This window comes from Tachysurus fulvidraco, chromosome 26 (genome assembly GCF_022655615.1).
Source record: "Tachysurus fulvidraco isolate hzauxx_2018 chromosome 26, HZAU_PFXX_2.0, whole genome shotgun sequence".
Classification (NCBI taxonomy): Eukaryota; Metazoa; Chordata; class Actinopteri; order Siluriformes; family Bagridae; genus Tachysurus; species Tachysurus fulvidraco.
The window spans coordinates 8,276,444-8,296,923 of NC_062543.1; the positions used below are offsets into that span (position 1 = coordinate 8,276,444).

General features: G+C 38.7%; 1 protein-coding gene across 4 annotated transcripts; it reads right to left on the reverse strand.

The window, feature by feature from the left end:
* Positions 1 to 1,750: 1,750 nt before the first annotated feature.
* Positions 1,751 to 18,980, reverse strand: usp20 (ubiquitin specific peptidase 20). 4 transcript variants are annotated; one of them, XM_047809279.1, is made up of 25 exons: positions 18,812 to 18,980; positions 16,780 to 16,907; positions 16,568 to 16,621; positions 15,936 to 15,998; positions 15,689 to 15,823; positions 15,218 to 15,320; positions 14,251 to 14,320; positions 13,964 to 14,077; positions 13,667 to 13,745; positions 12,540 to 12,975; positions 12,241 to 12,387; positions 10,919 to 11,031; positions 10,556 to 10,728; positions 9,843 to 9,937; positions 9,702 to 9,735; positions 9,532 to 9,577; positions 9,257 to 9,437; positions 8,152 to 8,278; positions 7,798 to 7,967; positions 7,389 to 7,470; positions 6,793 to 6,901; positions 6,599 to 6,701; positions 5,131 to 5,199; positions 4,901 to 4,989; positions 1,751 to 3,358 (listed from the first exon to the last, which is right to left on the reverse strand). In XM_047809279.1, exons 2-25 carry the CDS (start codon positions 16,858 to 16,860, stop codon positions 3,347 to 3,349), a joined length of 2,685 nt encoding a protein of 894 aa, XP_047665235.1. In that variant the 5' UTR covers positions 16,861 to 16,907; positions 18,812 to 18,980; the 3' UTR covers positions 1,751 to 3,346. The 4 variants fall into 4 exon arrangements, with proteins under 4 accessions (XP_047665235.1, XP_027021278.2, XP_047665234.1 ...); XM_027165477.2 differs by having other exon boundaries at positions 4,831 to 4,989; positions 18,817 to 18,979; XM_047809278.1 differs by having other exon boundaries at positions 4,831 to 4,989; positions 9,843 to 9,913; positions 18,812 to 18,979.
* Between the last annotated feature and the right edge of the window lie 1,500 nt (positions 18,981 to 20,480).

Genomic DNA, 20,480 nt, shown 5'->3' on the forward strand with positions numbered 1-20,480 from the left:
ACAGCAGAGCTGATGATGCTGAAAAGCTCGTCTGTAATGCCGTGCTCTCGTCTCCTGCTCTGTCTGTAAGTGCTTTTCTTCATCTGCATTCAGAGTGACATCAGGACTAACATGGCCTCCTACACACCTCCCCTGGGGTAGCCATGGACTTCACTTTAGCTCTACTGAATGGAAGGATTAAGATGGATGAGGGACAGATGATGGGGCTCAGCTGGGCCAGTCAGCATGTTATTAAAGGCAGACACCAGTCGTTATCCACTCTGTGAATTACGTACATTCAGTCTGATTGGTTCAAAGGTGTTCTTTATCATTTTATACCAGATTTGAGTCCATGACAACTGCAATTTAATGCTGCATAATAAAGTGCACGTTCTGGTCCACTAATGTACAGTTGTGTTTCATCTGCACTGCATGTAGCTTTTGCAATTTAGCATCCTGCACTATTGTACAGCTATTGCTTAAATTTCAAGTTTACTGTCATAGTTTTTAAAGGTTATTTTCCCTTGCTTCATATCACTATGCACCAATACACCAAGAAAAAATCCTTGTATATGTAAATCCCCCAGTACTTGGCAGTAAAGGTGATTCTGATATTGTAAGACTGACATGGAGGAGGATGCCCAGTATAATAAACAATAATAAAAGCGAAACTGTATAAAGAAAACCATATACATATTTAGAGAAGGAAAAAAAAGCATGATGAAATTCACAGCATTTTTTTTACAAACAAGCTGACTTAATATTTAAGAAAGGAGTCTCCAGTGTCAGCACTTTGGAATAAACTTCAGGACAAAGAATGTTCCATTTTCTCATCAACAAGATTTTTATTCCTTTTTTTGCTTTATGCAGTTATCTAATCAGCCAATCGTGTGGCAGCAGCACAATGCAGAACATCATGCAGATGCAAGTCAACTTCGGCTACGGTTCATATCAACCATCAGAATGAGAAAAAAATCTATGGCAGTGTTGTTGGTGGCAGATGGACTGGTTGAGTATTGGGACCTCATGGGATTTTCTCAACAGTACGTGAGCTGAGGTTCTGCAGCCTGAAACACTTCGTTGCTTAAAGAGATAAGAGGAGAATGAATAGAGAGGTCTGAGTTGACAGGAAGTCTAGAGTAACTCAATCTAGCCCCATTACAGACCATAGTGAGCAGAAAAGCATAACAGGTATCAGGTTTGATCATGTTCCACTCTGTCAGGCATGAAGATTTCTGAACCTGGACATGTTGAAGCCACACAATTGAATGATTTGATAACTGCATAAATGAGCAGGATTTGCTATTAAAATGAAGGTGAGTGTTTGTGTGTAGGAATTTATTACATGGAACTTCCACAATGTTCACAGATAAAAGTGGGAGGTGTCATCGGTAGTCAACACAAATCTAATCATTGGTGGTGTACAAGGAATGAACCACTTCGGGATGTTTAAAAATGATCACCTTCTTTGTGGTAACAGTAACTCTCTCACAATCACAGCACTCTTTATTTTCCTACAAAAACAATTATTTAAATAAAAATAATTTCAATAATTATCCTTACCTAATGGTCTTAATCATTAATCGAAACATCACGATAATAAAATCCATCTTTTTCCTACGACATTACTACAAGCTGTAGATATGATGCATGAAGGCATTAGATTTTATGGTCATTATTCTCATTACACATTTACACGAGAATGAGTTTAATATAGAAGCTCAAACATGTTCACCATCAAAATTCAAATGAAGAAAAATTAACACAGTGATGGAAAAAAAACAGGCTTTATTAGTTCATGTGTCAGTGACATCTACACGCTCAGAGTCGAAAAGCCGTTACACAAGCACTAAAGCTTGGCATTTTAAATAGTCGCAATTCATATAATCAGCAAAGCATTCGTTTTTTGTTCTCAACACTTTTAATTTACCGATCGGATTATCAAGCTTTGCTTAGCTGACTGTGCTGTGATTGTGCTTAATGAAACAATCATCTCACCTGACCATGATATAATATTTAAATATGCATGTTTTAAATGTAGATGGGATCAACGGCAGAATTAAGATGATACGATAGTAAAGGCTGGCTTGTTAAGGCCACTGCCGCATGTTGCCATCAACTCAACTAAGAACAACATGTAGTACGCTTTATTCACCATCCTTCCTAGAACAGTGAACCTGACTTCATTGCACAAGCCCTGAACTGAATAATTAACCAAAAACACAAGTTAAAATGTTGCCTTTACTGTCAACAGTTTAATCTGGTGAAGTTTAACAGGAGCTAAACATAAATAAACATAAATAAATAAAGGTCAGTAACATACTAATTTTTGTAACTTTCATTTTTACATAATTGTTTTTTTTTTTTAATGACATGTACATTGATGGTTCAAATGACATAACAGAGACATAACCCATCGCTCACAATTGACACACAGTATAGGACAGTCTAAAGTCTAGAAATTTAACCATAATAAAAAATGGCTACCAGACCAAACAAAGAACAGCAGTCTCTTACTGAACCAGCAAAGCCTGGCTCATCATGGTATGACCTCACTTTCTGTGTCGTAATTGTCGTGGTTCCCCTTTAATGAAATTAAAATTCCACTATTAAACTTGAAACACAGATTACGTCAAATTGTGTCAGACATAATAGCATTAGAGTTCAAATGAGTCAGGATCATTTTGATCACATCACATTACATGGAAGTCAAAAGTGGTTCTGAAATAAACGCTAAACGGTTTGCTATGACTCAGACGGAAAGAAGGCTACTAGCCACATGTACCACCTTTAACAACATTAGCAGTCCGTTAGAAAAATGTGGAGGACAGACCAAAGATAAGGTGTGTATCGTTATTTAGACTGCTTGGGTTTATGGTTACAGTATTATTGGTGCAAACTCAATCCACTTTGAATGAATTTGTTATCTGTGTGTAGAGATTTATGGTACAGTAGCCTTCATCCATCTATAGTAAGTAATGCATGAATCCCAGTTAGACATGTGTCTGCTGGGAATAAATATTTAAAACCTTCTAAAAAGTGCTTGTAAGCTTTTTACTCGATAGCATTGTACTCGAGAGAACCTGTGCAATAGTGCAGATGTCTGTTCTGACATCTGGAAGAAATAATGGTTAAATGTGAGTGCAGGAGGTCTGAAGAGGGGAAATGGGCCCAATCTCCCAACTTCATGAAATGAGTGACTCACTGTTCCTGACACTGTCCTGCTATGCAGACCTTCTAGTATACCAACCATGTGTTACTAGACACTGAAGTTGTACAGAAGTAACAGACCACAGCATTAGGCATGCTCACAAAGTGCTGACAGGAAAGCAGGCATAAACACGGTGCAAATAATTTTCGCCTCCATTCAGGATGTCACCTACATGGGACAGAAAGAAGAATGAAACCCCGTACACATGTACTATAATCCTGCATGCATAAGAAAAGAGGACAAAACAGTTCTTGTGTTAATCGTTTTTAGTGCTGTGACGAAGGAGTTCACAACAGTCTGGCGTGTCATGTAATACACCATACACAAATCCATACGGAAATCGCTCTCATGGAAAGGTTGCGTGGTGTCATACAGCTGTACTGTGCCAAAATGAAATAAACTAGAAAATCTTTTATTCATAGCAGAAAATCTATGGTCAGGCCCAGAAATATCTGGACAGTAATTTTTACAACTGAGAAAGTAGGAAGTAAAAATATAATTTTAAAAATGTAATACAGACTTTCAGCTTTAATTTGAACGATGCAAGAAATACAGCCCTTTACGCTTCCCATTTTAATGGACAAACTATTTAGTGTCAATCTAACAATCATTAATTACATGCATTTTTATTTTTAATCATTTTGCAGTTAGTGCCTGAAGTCTGGATCCCATAATCATCACCATACGTTGCGTTTCATCCTTGGTGATGTCTTTACTACAGCTGTCTTCAGTTTCTGCTTGCTATTGTTATCCTTTCATTTTAACTCCACCAAGTTCAATTTAATTCAATTTCATTTCTATAGTGCTTTATACAATTCACCTTGTCTCAAAGCAGCTTTTGTCAAGTTCCTATTTATCCCCTAATGAGAAACCAGTGGCAACGGCAGCAAGGAAAACCTCCCTGAGATGATATGAGGAAGAGACCTTGAGAGGATCCAGACTTAAAAGGGAACCTCATCCTCATTTGGGTAAAAATGGACAGTAAATAATACCTTTCCTACAAGAGTTAGAATTGAGCAAATAAGTAAATAAGTTAAATGCGTTCAGAATTAAGAGAAAATTCCACTTCTTTGCCTTTAAAATGTTTTGAATTGATTTGCTTCATTTTCCATCTCTAAAGCTCTGTCCAATTTAGAGTTTAAAAGCATTTCACTGATAAAATGATTAAAGTAGACAATCCAACTCTATACATTTCAAAATTCATTGTGCTGGTTTTGTCAGCAGTCCCCCGTTCATCAGTAAATACAAGGAAACCACTTGTCCATACTTTCTGCTTCCCATTATTATGGTCCAAGTTGATCTTTGTCCAATGGAGATGCTGTTTCTTTTTTTTTACTAATCTGGTTACGTTTGGTTTATCTGTGATTTACATCTTTTCAAAGCCCTCTATACAGTACTCTATATTGTAGGCTATTCTCGGTTGTTGACTATAATCTACAAAAGGTTATAAAGGGTTTTTATTTTTTTCCCTTCCTCTGGGGAAAAAAAAATTCTGCGATTCTCCGCTGTTGTTTTGCTTGGTCTTCATTCACACTTTTGTCCCCTAATGCTCATTAACAATACTTGCTGCTGTGAACACATTGTAACTGATAGCTTTTTCAAAATAATGTTTAAAATAAAGTCAAAGTGTTGAGACCTACTTGCTCAGAGTGCTCTAGTTTCTGCCTCGATCTTCCTCTCTCCGTGTGTATCTGATTCAGCAGAACTTACGTTTTGCCTCACTGCAATCTCAGGGCCGCCACCATAAATTCCCAACAAGTACTGCCATGTCTCCTCAGAAATCTGTCCATAATCAGCCCCTGTTTATATCCAGACACCCAAGTGCACACACGCATACATATACAGTACATACACACACAAACATCATAGTGAAGCTATGATAAAAATATTCAAAGATTTGAATATGATCCTTGAAATTTATGCTCATTAATCAAACTCACCGTGTTTTAACTGTGCATGCCCCCCCTTCATCACGGCAATCTTGCTGTTGTCAATTGGTCCTGGAGGCTCTAAAACAAAGAACCAAGAGAGAAGACTGATGATAAGATGATTAAGGGTAGGAATAAAACATAAGAAGAGGCTTACATTTTGGTGTTTACATTTTAAAAGTGAGTATAATGGGTGTTCTTAAAAAACCTTTGGTGGTGTCAATGTTATTATAGAAAGTCCGTGGCTATGTAGGAGACGTGAAAGTCAAGAGCGGAGACTATTCGAAGCTTGTACAATGTCTGTTTGTTTATATTTCGGTTCAGTGTGAGATGATTCAGGCATGCTGTGCTAAACTAGTGGCTAGAGTTTTCCCTTGCTTGTTAGATACCTCAGCCTCAGCTTTTGTTCTTGTTATTTAATATACTGCAGTGTAGATATCCATTTTAACTTTACAGACTTTACAAGGAAAAAGGCTTCAGACACGGCAATTAATACTTTTTGCAAAGATGCTGTTGCCAGTAACAACTTCTAAACACAGTACAAACTCTAAACAAGTCTATTTTGCATTCTATATGGTAAATAATCTTCTTCTCCTCACGTTTACATAGGGCCACTGGTGGAATTGCAATTTCAAAATCCTCTACATATTTTCAATGGGATTTATGGAGATTAGCTTGGTATTTCTTGGAGTATTTTGCCTGTATGTTTTGGATCTTCTTCCCAGATTCAATTGCTGCATTGCTCATTCATGACCTCATTCATGCTGTTTATAGAGAAGCAGTCTCATGATCACTTGATGTTCTTTGAATCCTATGTGCAATCCATACATGAATCTTTGTGCTTCTTTAGCAGAGGAGTTTTGCATGGGGTGTAAAAAGAGAGATTATTGCAGTTATTTGCTTATTGTTCTCTGTGTATAACTGTTGTTCCTGATGCTTTCAGGTTGTCCTGCAGTTCTTTTTGAAATGACTGCTGGCTTGTTTCTTACCTTCCTTACCATTAGGCTGAGAGCATGTAGTGAAATCGTGTGTGCCACACCTCTCCAGAATTAGCTGTAGTCTCATAAAATTTCCACCTGTATTTTAGCAAACCAACTTTTTCTACTTGTGTGTTGTTTAGTAATGTCGCTCCTGAGAAATCCGGCCAATAATGCCAGTGTCTTTAATAATAAAACAAGGAGCAATTTGTATGAGAGCAAAAATAATTTTCATGTAACCTTTACACACGCATACACACATTCTAATATTGCCGCATCTATAAGTACAGAGGAGATGCATGTAAATCTAAACTGGATATATAGTTGACATAATCAATTTACATTCACCTCAGAATGTAAGAGATACAGAAAGGAGTATAAATAGGAGTCCTGAGATGAGATTACGCAGCTTTTAGGGCGTTATAATACTAATGGTAATAGTATCTACAGTAGCTGCAAAATTATCCACTGCTTTTATCCAAAAGTCAGAAATCTGTTCTTACCATTGTCTTTACCCTTGACAAAGTTTTCCCATTCCCTGAACCATTGCATGCTGATACACAAAATAACTGTTGGAGCCTCCTCGGCCTGGAACTCCTTATTGAGCTAAACAGAGAGCAAGGTGACAACTTTGTTAGCCATATGACAAGGAAACAAATAATACTTACATACTCGTTGTGTATGTTGATGTTCTGACCTTGATGAAGGTGTCAATCTCAGTTTTCCTACGTTTGGCTAAGGCCTCAATCTCCACTTGGCAGATAGTGCACACATAGAGGTGATTTACAGCTGGACCTCCTCCAAACCTGCACCATGGAAAAACGCAAGCATGTTGCACAATTTCACTGCTGTCTGGATGATGAATTTATTAAGAACGATGACACATTGGAAATGATGCTGTACTAACATGATAACATCAGTACTGACATGAGGTCAGTACTGACATGAAGTAATTTCTTTTTACCGTTTTCTATATTGCTCTAATGTTGGAAAGTTAGATAAGACTTGATTTGATTGGAAAAAAGACATACATCAGAATATATTTGGTGAATATTAAAGGTAAGTAGTTTCATCTCATTATCTTAATTGTCCAATCCTAAGCGTTGGAGTTTCACCTTTGCATTGAATAGCACAATTTTACTGAATCAACGCCTACATATTGCATAAATGAATTTAAATTCTATTGTCAGAGTTGTTTAACTACAGCTGCTCTATCCATTACAGATGACCGGAGTTTTGGATGAAAGATTTAAGTGTTTCTTTAATATAATCAGAGTTTACGACCATACTCACCTGTTATAAAGGTATTCCCACACATTCTGAGGGAGAATCACCACCAGATCATCCACATAGTGGTATTTGGTAGGAGGGATTCCTGAACAAGATGGCAACTCAAGTTAGCATTCTTCCAACAATACATACATGGACTTCATGTTCTGACTGAATATTAACATCTGTCTCGAAGTGAGTCGAACACAAATGCCAAGATGAATAGCTGTTTATTTACTAGTATCTACTGTACAGCATCCTCAAGAAACACTGACAGCTTTGTCAGTACTTTGTCTTGGCTCTTGTGAAATGTTTCCAACCAACACTGATTTGTATTTTATAGGAGGATGTTAATGTAATTGCTTAGCCAAAAAAAAAATAAAAAAACAAGAAACAAGAGTGATATACTTTATGTTTATGTGTGTTTGTCTACCTCCATGCTGACAAAGGAAGGTATGATTTGTGATAGGTCCTGGTTCAGTAAATGTGTTGAACTTGTTGAGCCATTCTCTGGAAATGTAGAACTGTAAAAGACTGGGCTCCTTCAGATTAGCCAGAGCTATGACTTTCTGCCGTTCTCGTACTGATTCCTCGCTGTTCTTCCTTGGAAAAGGAAAAAAAAAGTCATAAGCAAACATAAGCAAAGCAAACATAAGCAAAATGTTATCTTAAAATAACCATATGACCACGGGGAATGCAGCGTTCTAACCCACAAATATGTCAAACGAGTCAACAGAAAGAAGAAAAAAGTAGAAAAACCATTTAACATAAGCTGAACGAGTCTTACCTGTAAAAGAGGACATAGGCCTCTGCGTTCTGCACAACCGTCTCATGGACTTCCGTTACATACTGATCATCAAATTCATACCACTGGCCATTGATAACATTCTGACAATATGCTATGTAGTGGCCACCTAAGAGAAAGTCAAACCAAAACATATACTACATATGTGAGTGCTCAGACACAAATAAACTGCAGAATAGCACATTCTTTATATTTCTATTCATTAGAACCTCAAAGGAACATCTGATAATTTCAGCCTAATCACAACCTTTTGCTTGTGTGATTAGAACAATCATTTAGTTCCTCTATAACAGTGTTTCCCAAAGTGCTCTTCCTTGGGAGGAGTGAAAAGGGATCAGCATGGGGAAGGAGTTATAGCAAAAGCACTCAAGAAAGCATTGAACAAAAATAACTGAGTGACATGACTAGGAGTGACAGCTGTTTCTTGTTCTCCAGATGTGTTCAGTTTGATTGATTGTTTACATTGTATATAATGAATAGCTCTGAAAGTCTACTTTTGGTCTGAGCAGTTGGTTTTTCCTGTGAGACTACATTTGTTGTGATAACCATTATGGAGATCAGAGCTGTTTCTTGGAGAAAAGCAAGCCATTTTAAACCTGAGAAGATTAACCATCATTGGGTAAAGCCAACACAATACAAATCGTAATGTCCTGAAAAAGAAAGTAAATCTGTGTACTAACAATACACACATCGGACAGGAGGGTCAAAGACAAAAGCCCAAAAACAGCAGTGACATCACCTACACTCTTCACAGAAGTAACGGTAACACACTCCACCTTTTGAAGGAGACTTTGAGAGCAGCGATATAAAGGCAATACCACAAGTTGCAAATCACTCGTCAACATTAAGAAACAGAAGGCCTGATTGGATTCAAATTCACAAAGAAATAGAGATGAGTTACAAACGTTCTGCGCCCAAGATTAACCACTACCTAAGTGACGGAAAGGCCAAAGTGTAGGCATCAGAGTAATTTTGCTTCTCATTTCATCTCTACTGTAACTCAGTGCAACTGCACCATATAACTGTTTACACCCAGCATATATAAAACGTATTGCTTTTTAGTTTGAATCAGCAAGTGTTGACTCACTTCCGGCTGTGCCGTGGTGGCAGATCACAGAAAGGAGATCATAAGTAGTAATCTGAGAAGAGCTGTCTTTGGCTAAGAAGGGCTGCAGGTCCAAACCCTCAAGTGGGAAAGCCACATGGCTGCTGATCTTAAAGGAGTACATCACCTCGTGCCGGAAACGCTTCAAATGAATGCACAAAATCTGGGTATAGCATAGGAGAGAGAAATATATAGTTACAAAATAAACATTTTAGACTTGGTTAAGAGACTTAAAAAGCATGAAAGGAGACTCTTACCTCTGGAAGCTGTAGGACTTTACAATATTTCACACCATTTCTCAACCTGTATGAAGCAAAGATTTTCGTTTGGTCACGTCGGCTTAGCAATTATAGCATTTTTGAAATCAGGCATTTATAGGAAGAGTGCAGAAATAGACAATATGATCTGGTAACATTTAAACGCTTACTTTTTACACCGTTCACAGCTGTACATGTTATCTCCTAAGACAGAAAATGGGCATTTAAAAAATGACACATTTTTGTTGTCACAGAGATTGAGCTTCAACAGTAAAGTAGTGAAACTACACTAATGTTTGTTTGTGTTTCACCTTTCAGTTCATCAGCGGCAAAGAAGGCAGCGAGACAGTCCTCCAGTGTGACCATGGGACCCCAAAACCAGCTGGGGATACAGGACACTACAAACCTAAATACACAACAGGCACGCACACAAAATATATAAACAGTGGCTGTGTTATGCTGTGAGGAAATTTTGCTGGCATGATCCCCTGAGAAAAAAAAGTGTCTTATGGATAATTACTTTTATCCATAAGACATGATATGAGTAGATATTTCCAGTGAATCCCCGCTTCAACACAAGGACACCAGGACTCATATATATATATTTTAACGTAAAGGTTTTTAACGTAACGTCTAAAGGTTATGTAATTGTACGCTATGGTCGTCACAGTCCCCAGAACACAAACCAGTTAAACACTGGGGAGATACTGTGCGTTTATGGACATAAAATGTTTGATATGTCCAAAATAGAATGAAGCTCGTGTTACACAATTGTAACAATTAGTTTTCAACAATACGGTTTCCGATAGATTCTGATACTAAAGCCTGTAATACAGTTTCATTCCGTTTTTTTTTTAGTGAACATACACCAGTAGCTATGCCACAGCTAGCAGGGAGCTGCTAGAAAACCATAAGTAAACTAAATAGGAAAGAATCCTGCAAAATTTGTATACATGCATCTGATACATTAAAGCAAATAGAAAGCTACATGGAAATATAAATTTTATCTGGCTGGTTTTCACACCTGCGTATCGAATCCATGATGTAGGAGAGCCAGCCCTGGGCAGCGTAGGTGTCAGCACACACTCCAATCTTGGCTGGAGTGCTCTGGTGGATAGAGGAGTGGAGTTTAGCCAGGTCTTCTTTACCTGGAATTGGCAGAGACAAATCCTGAAAGGTCTCGACAGTTGTTGACACCTAGAGAAGTAGAAAAAGCACCGTTAATGCTTTCACAAAAATAAAAACCATTAACATCTTAATGCAGTTACTGTATTATAATAAATGATTACATATATTTTATTACAAATATTAGAGGTCTTGTGTTACCACAATCTCTTTTACACATTGCTACTGCTGCCATCTAGTGGACACACATGAGCTTCCTCACCCGATCACATGTCAAACACTGGACCAGGCTCAGAATGGAGCCATCGAAGATGTCGGAAATAATGCTGCGAAACCGAGACTGTTTCTTCTTCTTGGTGCCCAGGAGCATCTGAGCTGAAGGTTAAACACAAATGGGTGGTTGTGAATAATGCAGCATACAATTTCAATTTCTTAAGTCTTGGGAAAGCTTTCCAAGGCCAAACAAAGGACAAAAAAGAAGCATTAAGTAAATAAATACATTAAAATACATATTAGTACATACAAGAATAAGCACAAGTACTGAATAAAGAATGGAAGAAATTGTTCATTGCCCCAAGAACTGCTGTTAAGGTTCCATTATAAATCTCTCACTCACTCACTCATTTTCTACCGCTTATCCGAACTACCTCGGGTCACAGGGAGCCTCAGGCGTCATATCTCAGGGTGTCAAGGCAGGATGCACCCTGGATAGAGTGCCAACCCATCGTAGGGCACACACACAATCACACACTACGGACAATTTTCCAGAGATGCCAATCAACCTACCATGCATTTCTTTGGACCAGGGGAGGAAACCAGAGTACACGGAGGAAACCCCCAAGGCACGGGGAGCACACACAAGGTGGAGGCGAGAATCGAACCCCGACCCTGGAGGTGTGAGGCAAATGTGCTAACCACTAAGCCACCGTGCCACCCATTATAAATCTGTTTTTAGTAAATGTTCCATAAACAGGCTGTGATTATCATTCAGATATACACCAATCAGACATTACATTAAAACCACCTGCATTATATTGCACTGTGCTGCTAAAACACCTCTGACTCATTGAGGCAGGGACTTCTGAAGGTGTGCTTTGGTATCTGGCACCAACAAGTTCGCATTAGATCCTTTAAGTCCTGCAAGTAGTGAGGTGGGGCATAATACCACCTCTGCCCGATTGCCTTCTTCCCATAGTGTACAGTGGTGCAATCACTTCACCAGGTAAACATTTCACAAACACACACCAGGAAAGAAGAAGTGTTTCATCAGACAAAGTTCTGATGCTCACCTGCCAGTGACCCACAGCATGTCCACACTGCCACTGATCTTTTTTCCTACTTCCGAAGCAACGTCTAGCTAGAACTGACTATTCACTCGCTGTCTAATAAATCCCAAACCTTGACAGGTGCCATTGTAAAAAGATAATAAAAGTTATTCCCATCATCTTTCAATGCTGGTTTAATGTTGTGGCTGACTGACATACACTAGATAAAAATCAGACCAATTTTAAGTAGGTAAAGATCTGATTTCAAAAATTTGCTGTAACAATATATTTAAAAAATATATATTTGTATTTCTCAGACCTTTCTTGAAGGCATAGGCAGGGCTGGCTCGTATTGGGCTGGACCTGGGCAGGCTGCTGGAGAGCTTTGAATGAAAATCCTGCATGTTGTGAGTGGGGCTACAGGGACGAGAGGATGGGAGATGCATGGACACCTCATTGTCTGGTTCTGACAAAGAAAAGAAAAGTGAGGAGGATAAAAAATATATCAAATTTGAATTGACTGTAATTGATTAATAAAAGAATAAAAAAATAATAAAAGAGAATCATGAGAACGGTGTTCAGAGTGTTCCTCTGGGTTTAATCTACTTAATCGTGTACCTGTACTTCCCTGAACTCTCCTGGTCCCAATCTGCTCTCCAACTCTTTCGTTCTGTTCCTCCTGCACTGCAGTGTCCACATCAGCATCCTCATCCATCTCTGGTGTTCTCTCTTCTCCTCTGTCCTCTCTCCATCTCTCTTTCAGCTTCTCTTTCTCAGAGATCCCACTGCTCTCCCTCGCTCCTGTGCACTCATCCTGAATAAGGAGCTCCGTCTCACCTCCTGCTCTATCTACATCACCTCTCTCGCTCCCCGAACCCGAGTCACATGACAGGAAGTCATCCTCTGAGGGACTACGGTCTCCATCAGCATGGTTTTGGTTGTCGTGGTTGCTCTCTGAATCGTTATCAGTGATGGAATTGCTGCAGTCATTAAAAGGCTCCTTCAGTTCCTCATGCAGCTGATCCATCAGACATCGCAGGAACTCCTGAGTGTCCTGAAGGGCACAGAGCATGCTGAGAAAGCCAAGTTGAAACTGTTTGTACAATATTGAAAAGCAGTTTTTGCATTGCATGAGCACTGCTTCTTATAATATAGGTTGCTATACGGTGGACTGTTTTTCACATATTACAGGGGTGGATAAATCATAAATTCATTACCAACAGGAAACCAACTAACTAGGCTAGTTAGCTAGTTTAGGCATTATCACACATTTAGGAAATGTTCAGAGCACAATGTATTTATCCTCTTGACAAAAAGTTAGCAAGTCTTTGCTGAAGACCAGTGTTTCAAGGCATGAGATGTGGTGTCCTGTTCTTGGATCGAAATCTGGATAGTTTTCTTACTTTATAACATAGTGCATGTTTTACTTGGTTTGGTTCATTTGTGACATACTGGGGTGGTTCGCTTATCGTGAGAAAGTAACCCAACCCCACAGACCAATAACCCAACCTATACAGCATTGCATGATGAGAACTGTGTCCCATAGCGTGTTGCTACTTGTGTGTATGTACTTGTGTTTAGTTTCATCACTATTGTTTACGTCTGTACAGTACGTTTGTCTTATCCAAGCCAGAAAGCACAAAACTGTCTGTGAGAAACATTAAAGCCACATGGTTAGTTGCTTTTGTGAGTAAAGCACAGTGAGCTGGTGTTTGTGCAAGTATTAGAAAGTATTATTTACAAACCTGTTGGGCATAACCTCGAAACATAGGATTCACCAGTTTGATGCCATGAAACAGACTAGTGGGGACAACATAACTGGGTCTAAACAAGAAGAAAGAAACAGGATGATGGAAAATAATGAAAGTAACCATGAGGCAGGAGCTAAAAGGAGAACAGGATGAATTATAATCTTGGACCAGATGGAAGCAATGAACTATCATTGTTATGACTGAATCTATTAGAGCAGCCCCAAAAATAGAAAAGCCCTTTTTCAACCTAGGCATATTAGATTACAGCAGTGTAACTGTGTGTCTGTGTACCGTTTTTTATGCCAGAGCTCAGAGATGAGTTTCTGATAGCTTTTGCACAATGCAGGTTTCTTATCTGTACGCACCAGCCCACTGCAGTCCAGGAAAAACTGCGTCAAAGGAGGACTGGTAAAATAAACATATTTGAAAAGAATGACGAGAAAATGAGAGAAAAATCACACACAAAAAGATAATATGCAATAAAAGTTCTGCAGTACAGTTCTATTCCATCCATTTCAACCGATCTCCATTCGCTCTCCTCACATAACTAATGAGGATATAAAGAACGATGAACCCACCAGTTGGAGAGGGCCTGCAATGCTGCATTCATGTAACATGAGTTTCCAATGTTCTTCATCCCTGTGAGGCCTGCAGAAAAGGGGGAGAACATAAATACCCTAAAGCCTCTCAGTGTCCTCCTTCAGTCCATGGAATCCTTCTCACATGGATATTCGCAGATTTTGTATACGAGGACTCATTAACCTTCACAACATACTTTACACCATTTAACCTTAAAGTATACGGTTTTACAACAATAATGATTTATAATCCATCTATTGGGTGTCACCCAATGGAGTAGGTCGAATACAGAAAGAAAAAAAATAGAAATGGAAATAATTATATCTCTATTTTATTTTATTTTTAACTTAACATACTTTTAAACATCATAAAAACAATACTGAAAATAAGTGTTAAAGACCAGCAATTGATCCAGAGGGGGAAAAAAGTGCTTTTGTTGTTTTTCAGTTCTTTTTTATTTCTTGTTCAGTCAGAAAAATCCAGTCTGACTTGGGCTTGAACAAGTGCAACAATGTCTGGTTTAGTGACATTTAAATGTGAATATAAAATGTAAAAATTGTAACTGCGACTTTATTTAGCTGAAACTATTTTGATTGTGTTTGAATTAAAACTGAGCAGGGATAAATACACTTTATGGGAATTATGGATTGGTGTGACTCCCACAAATTTGGAAGCATACATTTGCATAGAAAGGTTTTGTGTGCTGTAGCAATACAATTTTAATTCACTGCTAAGGTGCCTAAACATGTTCCAGCATTACAATATCCCGGAGCACAAATCAAGCTCAATCATATCCTGACCTCAACCCCAATCATCAGTGCCTGATGTCATACTATAAAGCCTCCAGGTGTCCACAAACCTTTGACCATATAATGTACATCTCATTTCATGTGCACAGTCACACCAATCCATCAACCAACACTATGTATGGCTTTGAAATAGCTTATAGTTGTGGTGTTAATTTACCTCTTGGCTTAAACTCATCTTCCTCAGACTCCGAACCTTCATCATCCGCCACAGCGATTGGCACGGCTTTTAACGGGTGAGCCGGATTCTGAGGAGGAGAATCCTGGGAAAAAAACATTCTTTGGTGTATGAGCACAGTGCAAATTCACCTGCAAGCGCATAACAAAAAAACGCACAAAGAAAAAGGAGATACGTCTGTCATCTTTTAAATTAAATAAGGTGAACCCGAGAAGGAAGAAATACAGGCTAGAATAAGGTCAAGAAAAAGGGTATGTGGAAACAAAATCACATTATTGGTATTCTCTTTTATACACTGATCCTTTTTGGCACCTTTTTTTAAACAGAAAAATTGTACAATGGAACAATAACGCCTGGCTGAAGAATGTCCCTGTTAGCGATTAAAAAATGTTATAGACAAAATCTTAAAGTTCAGGTTTCTAGCACAGATGCGGACAAAAGATATGAGGATACCTGATCGAGATGTTTGTAGCGTTGAGTTACTGCCAATGGACTGACAGGCCTCTGTTCCAGAAACACCTCTCTCTCACACACATAACACCACACCCTGAACGTAGTCAGATTCACTGTCAGATTGTGTTTCTTCACCTGGAGAGAAAAGGGAAGTTACAGAGATGAATGAATAAAGGGAATAGATAAGGAAAGGTGATTCTGAGAAAGGATGGAGAGAGGAGAGGATATACGTGAGGTTCAGAGTTACCTGCGCATGTGTGGTGCTGTGATCGGAGTACGACTCTCCACAGCCTACGTAGGGACAGTCACGCTGAAGAAGCAAACACTATTTATTCGTTTCATTTAAACTAAATGCAAGCATTAACATGGCCATACTCGCAAGGTGAGAAAAATGGAATACTCCTTCTCCCATTTCTATCAGTCACACTAGACAATTGTGTGCGTGTGTGTGCATGTGTGTGTGTGTGTGTTAGCTCAAGCACGTAGAAGGGAGAGGATCTGAGAGTCACTTTCTGAGTGTGTTAACTTATCCCATAAAAAGTTGGCCGGCTTCATGCGAAGCCATGCAAATCTGAAAGCTGTAATATGATAAGGAAGATTTAGCTGGGGGGTTGAGAATTACCCAAGATCAAATTCGGGAGAATATCCCACTACTGGGAAGCTATTGCTATAACTCACACAAACATTTCACCACTTCTAACTAAGAAATCATACCAAAGAACACAGCTCTTGGCTGTGTTCTAGTGTTCAATCACATCAGGGTTTCCTGGACTGACACAAAATATATTGCAATTGTACCATTGTAGCAAATGCAAGCAGAACATTTTCATTTACCGAGTGAACAAGAAAAAAATAAAAAACCCTTATTTTCCGGCTCACCTGAAGACATGCCCAGAGGTTGGGACCACCTACACCGCACGATTGACAAGTGCCCTGTAAGTAAAGGAAACCTGTAGGTTAAAATGCCTTTGACAAACTGGTGAAGTAAAAATGAGCTTGTATATCAAGACATTTCTACAGCGTATCTGAGCATGTTGATTAAATTACTACAAATAATTGGAAGTGACCAGATTTTATATTGGTTGCGTTACCTTTGATTTTTGCAGAAGCTCCTCCTTGGTTACCTCACCTATGGAGTCCAAGTGAGGACAAACATCTCCACAGTCTGTCATGATTTGTCTCTTGTGTCGCAAACCAAAAAAAAAAATGAGGCGTTGTGCTATAGAGAAGAAGACAACTAATTACACACTGTATTTAGTGATAGAATAAACAATAAGTGCCAGATATGATACATATCATGCGGTGTAGAGTAAATTCAGGTAATAAAGTTTTTTTCCTTCATTGTCAGAACTATATTTATGTGTTGTATAAACACTTCTTGACCAGGATTAAGCACTCCCAGTAATGGAAATATCTGTTATTGTGGGCATATAAAATTAGTTCAGGTAAAAAGGGACACATCTGGTGCTCTTTATTACAAACAAACACTTGGATGTAACGTATCTGCCAGCATAACCTTTTACTTATCATTTAAATTGCACTGAATATTCTATCACATGTAAAATATAAACAGTTTTCTCTAAATTATTTATTTCATCAAGATGCAGACGAATGGTGGCTCGGGCAGAGTCACAGCAAATCAATACATCCTCCAGTATAGCACGAGAGTTTACTGAATCATCAGACGTGTTAGACAGCGCTCTCTTTTGGAAGATTAGTGTTCATCCCACATGGACTGCTCCAGAGACCTTTATAAACCCCTGACAAGGCAGAGTGAAGCTTTTCTGTCAGCTTGTAGGGGAAACTTACTAAAACTTTTACCTGCTTTATCACACAGTCTCGAGGAAGCTGTGCTGAACCACAGGATTGTCATTATTAGAAATAAAAAGACTCAATGTTATTTATTCAGTGATTCCACTTCCTGGTCATTGTGGAGACATTTATATCAATCTAGACGATCAATTCCACCTACTGACATGTTTTTTATGGGTGGAAAGAAACCGAAAAACCTGGAAAAACTACACGATTGAACTGCAGACCCTGGAGCTGTAATATTTGATATGAATGATATTTCTATCAGGCAAGATTACCATGTTTCATGATCATGTTTCCATTTCTAGCTCTCACAAAAGAACCGTCTAGAAGCCAAAAATAATTTCTACCCCAATGTTATTTCATACACTTGATGATAGGAAAGTCAACTGCTTTCAAATTATTTCATGAACATACAAGAAGCCCTGAAATCATGTGAAACTTTTAAAAGGTTTAAAACGTCACGTTAGACGAATTTCACTAAAATTCTGCTTATTCTTAAACATTCTTACATTTTATTCTGAATAATATACAAATGTTTTTATCAACGCTGCACGGTGGGTTTTTTATTTGATGATAAAAAGAATGATTTCCAATCAAACCTCTGTGTCGGTTACTTTACAAAGTAAACGAACATTTTAATACAAACATCATCCATTCATGATGTATGTCTGGATATATGACGTGTAGATATAGTTGTATAAACTATCGGTATTAAACTGCACAAGCTGAAAAAATAAAAGAATTTTTAAAAAAAGAAAACCTCACTTTTATAAATTTATACTTTGATAAATAACAGATTTATTTATTCTTTCAGCTTGTCAACAAAAACAAAAACAATCCTATGGTAAATGTACATCAGACAGGAGGTAAACATGCTGGATATTTTGTTATTAATAAATAACATGTATTATAATCTTACTTTATTATTGTTTAGTGTAATGATACAGTACAGCTTCATGTCTAGAACACAATGTTGCTGTGATGTTTTGTTTGCTCTCTTATCATGTTCCTTCGCCATCATGACTGCTGTTTCATGACAATGACAGCACACAAACCGCTGGGATGAATTCAGTTAGCTGGCTATTTATCTACAACATCACTGCATATCACACTCGAAATGATCGGTTTGCTTACTGACACTTTTAAGCAACGCTGTTAGCAACAATAGCTCAAGGTCCATTTAAACGTATATACAACGGAGGCTAATGTCCACATAAAACCGCTTGGATTTAACAAAACATAACACATTTATTATTATTATTATTATTATTATTATTATTTTAAGATAAATAAACAGTAAAAACGCACCTCACCAACACATGCAGAGGAAATGAACCTCTGCAATTTTAGGCCAAAATGAAATGCGCAAATTCCATTTATCCTCCTGCAGTCAGCGTTAGCAGGCTAAGCTAAAGCTAACCAACGCAAACACTAGCAGTCAAAGTGTGATGTGTGACCCGGGTTGCCAGTTCTTTACAAAAGCTACTTTTTTGTGCGTTGGAAACAACTCGGACTGAAAGAAACTGCTTTGTTGTTTCAAAGAACTAACAATCGTTGAGGGATGATTAATGTTCAGGTGGAGAAAATAATTATGCGAGGCGTTACCAGCTTAAATGTGTAAATATACTGTATGGCAAAGTGTTTATGGAAAGCCTAATAACCTTTGCTGTGTTTCTAGTACATTCTATATGATGATTGGGTGTTTTCTTAAAAGGTGTGTTTTTGTGTTTGTGTGTGTTTGTGTGTGTGTGTGTGTGTGTGTGCAGCAGGAGATTCTAAGATTATATAAAGGCTCATTAGCCTGACATGAACACACTATGGGGGAGCAAGGTGGCTTAGTGGTTAGCACGTTTGCCTCACACCTCCAGAGTTGGGGGTTCGATTCCCACCTCCGCCTTGTGTGTGTGTGGAGTTTGCATGTACTCCCCATGCCTCAGGGGTTTCCTCCAGTACTCCGATTTCTTCCCCCGGTCCAAAGACATGCAGGGTAGGTTGATTGGCATCTCTGGAAAATTGTCCATAGTGTGTGAGTGAATGAGTGTGTGTGTGTGTGTGCCCTGCGATGGGTTGGCACTCCGTCCAGGGTGTATCCTGCCTCGATGTCCGATGACGCCTGAGATAGGCATAGGCTCCACATGACCCGAGAAGTTCGGATAAGCGGTAGAAATGAATGAATGAATACACTATGGTAAATAACTGACAAATAAATAAAATAAATGATCAGAATCAGAAACAGCTTGCGCATGCATAGAAGGGATTTGTTTTATTAACTGTAGTGTTGTCCACAAACTTCAGGAGCTTTACAGAGAGGTAATTAGAAGTGCAGTCATTGGTGTACAGGGAGAAAAGCACTGGGGAGAGAACACAACCTTGAGGGGCACCATTGTTGGTGGAGTGGCCGTTTGGCCTGAATTTCCTCTCTTACTAGCTGCTGCCTATCTGTCAGAAGATGAACACTGACAGATAGAGTTAGGAACAGATAGCTGAGTTTGTTTGGTCTGGAGGAGTGTTGAATGATGGTGTTGAAGGCCGAAATAAAATCTACAAAAAGGATGCAGTTGCAGGATGTAATGGAGTCAAAAGTTCACTGAACGTACCTGTTTGCTCGATAAGCAAACTGCAGGGGGGGTCCAGTGGGGGTCCAGTGAAGTCATAAGCCAGAACCAGTTTTTCAAATGACTTCATGACGACAGATGTCAGTGCCACAGGTCTGTATTGGTTAAGTCCTGTTATCTTGGGTTTCTTTGGGACGGGGATGATGGTTGAACATTTGAAGCAGACAGGGACTTCACACAGCTCCAGTGATCTGTTAAAGATCTGTGTGAAGATGGGATCAGCTGGTCAGAACAAATTTTCAGACAGGTTGTTGTCACACCATCTGGGCCTGGTGCCTTTTGTCTTTTGTTCTTTCTAAAGTCCTGGCACACATCATCTCACTGATCTGGAGTGCAGGAGCGGGGAAGAGAGAGGTTACTGG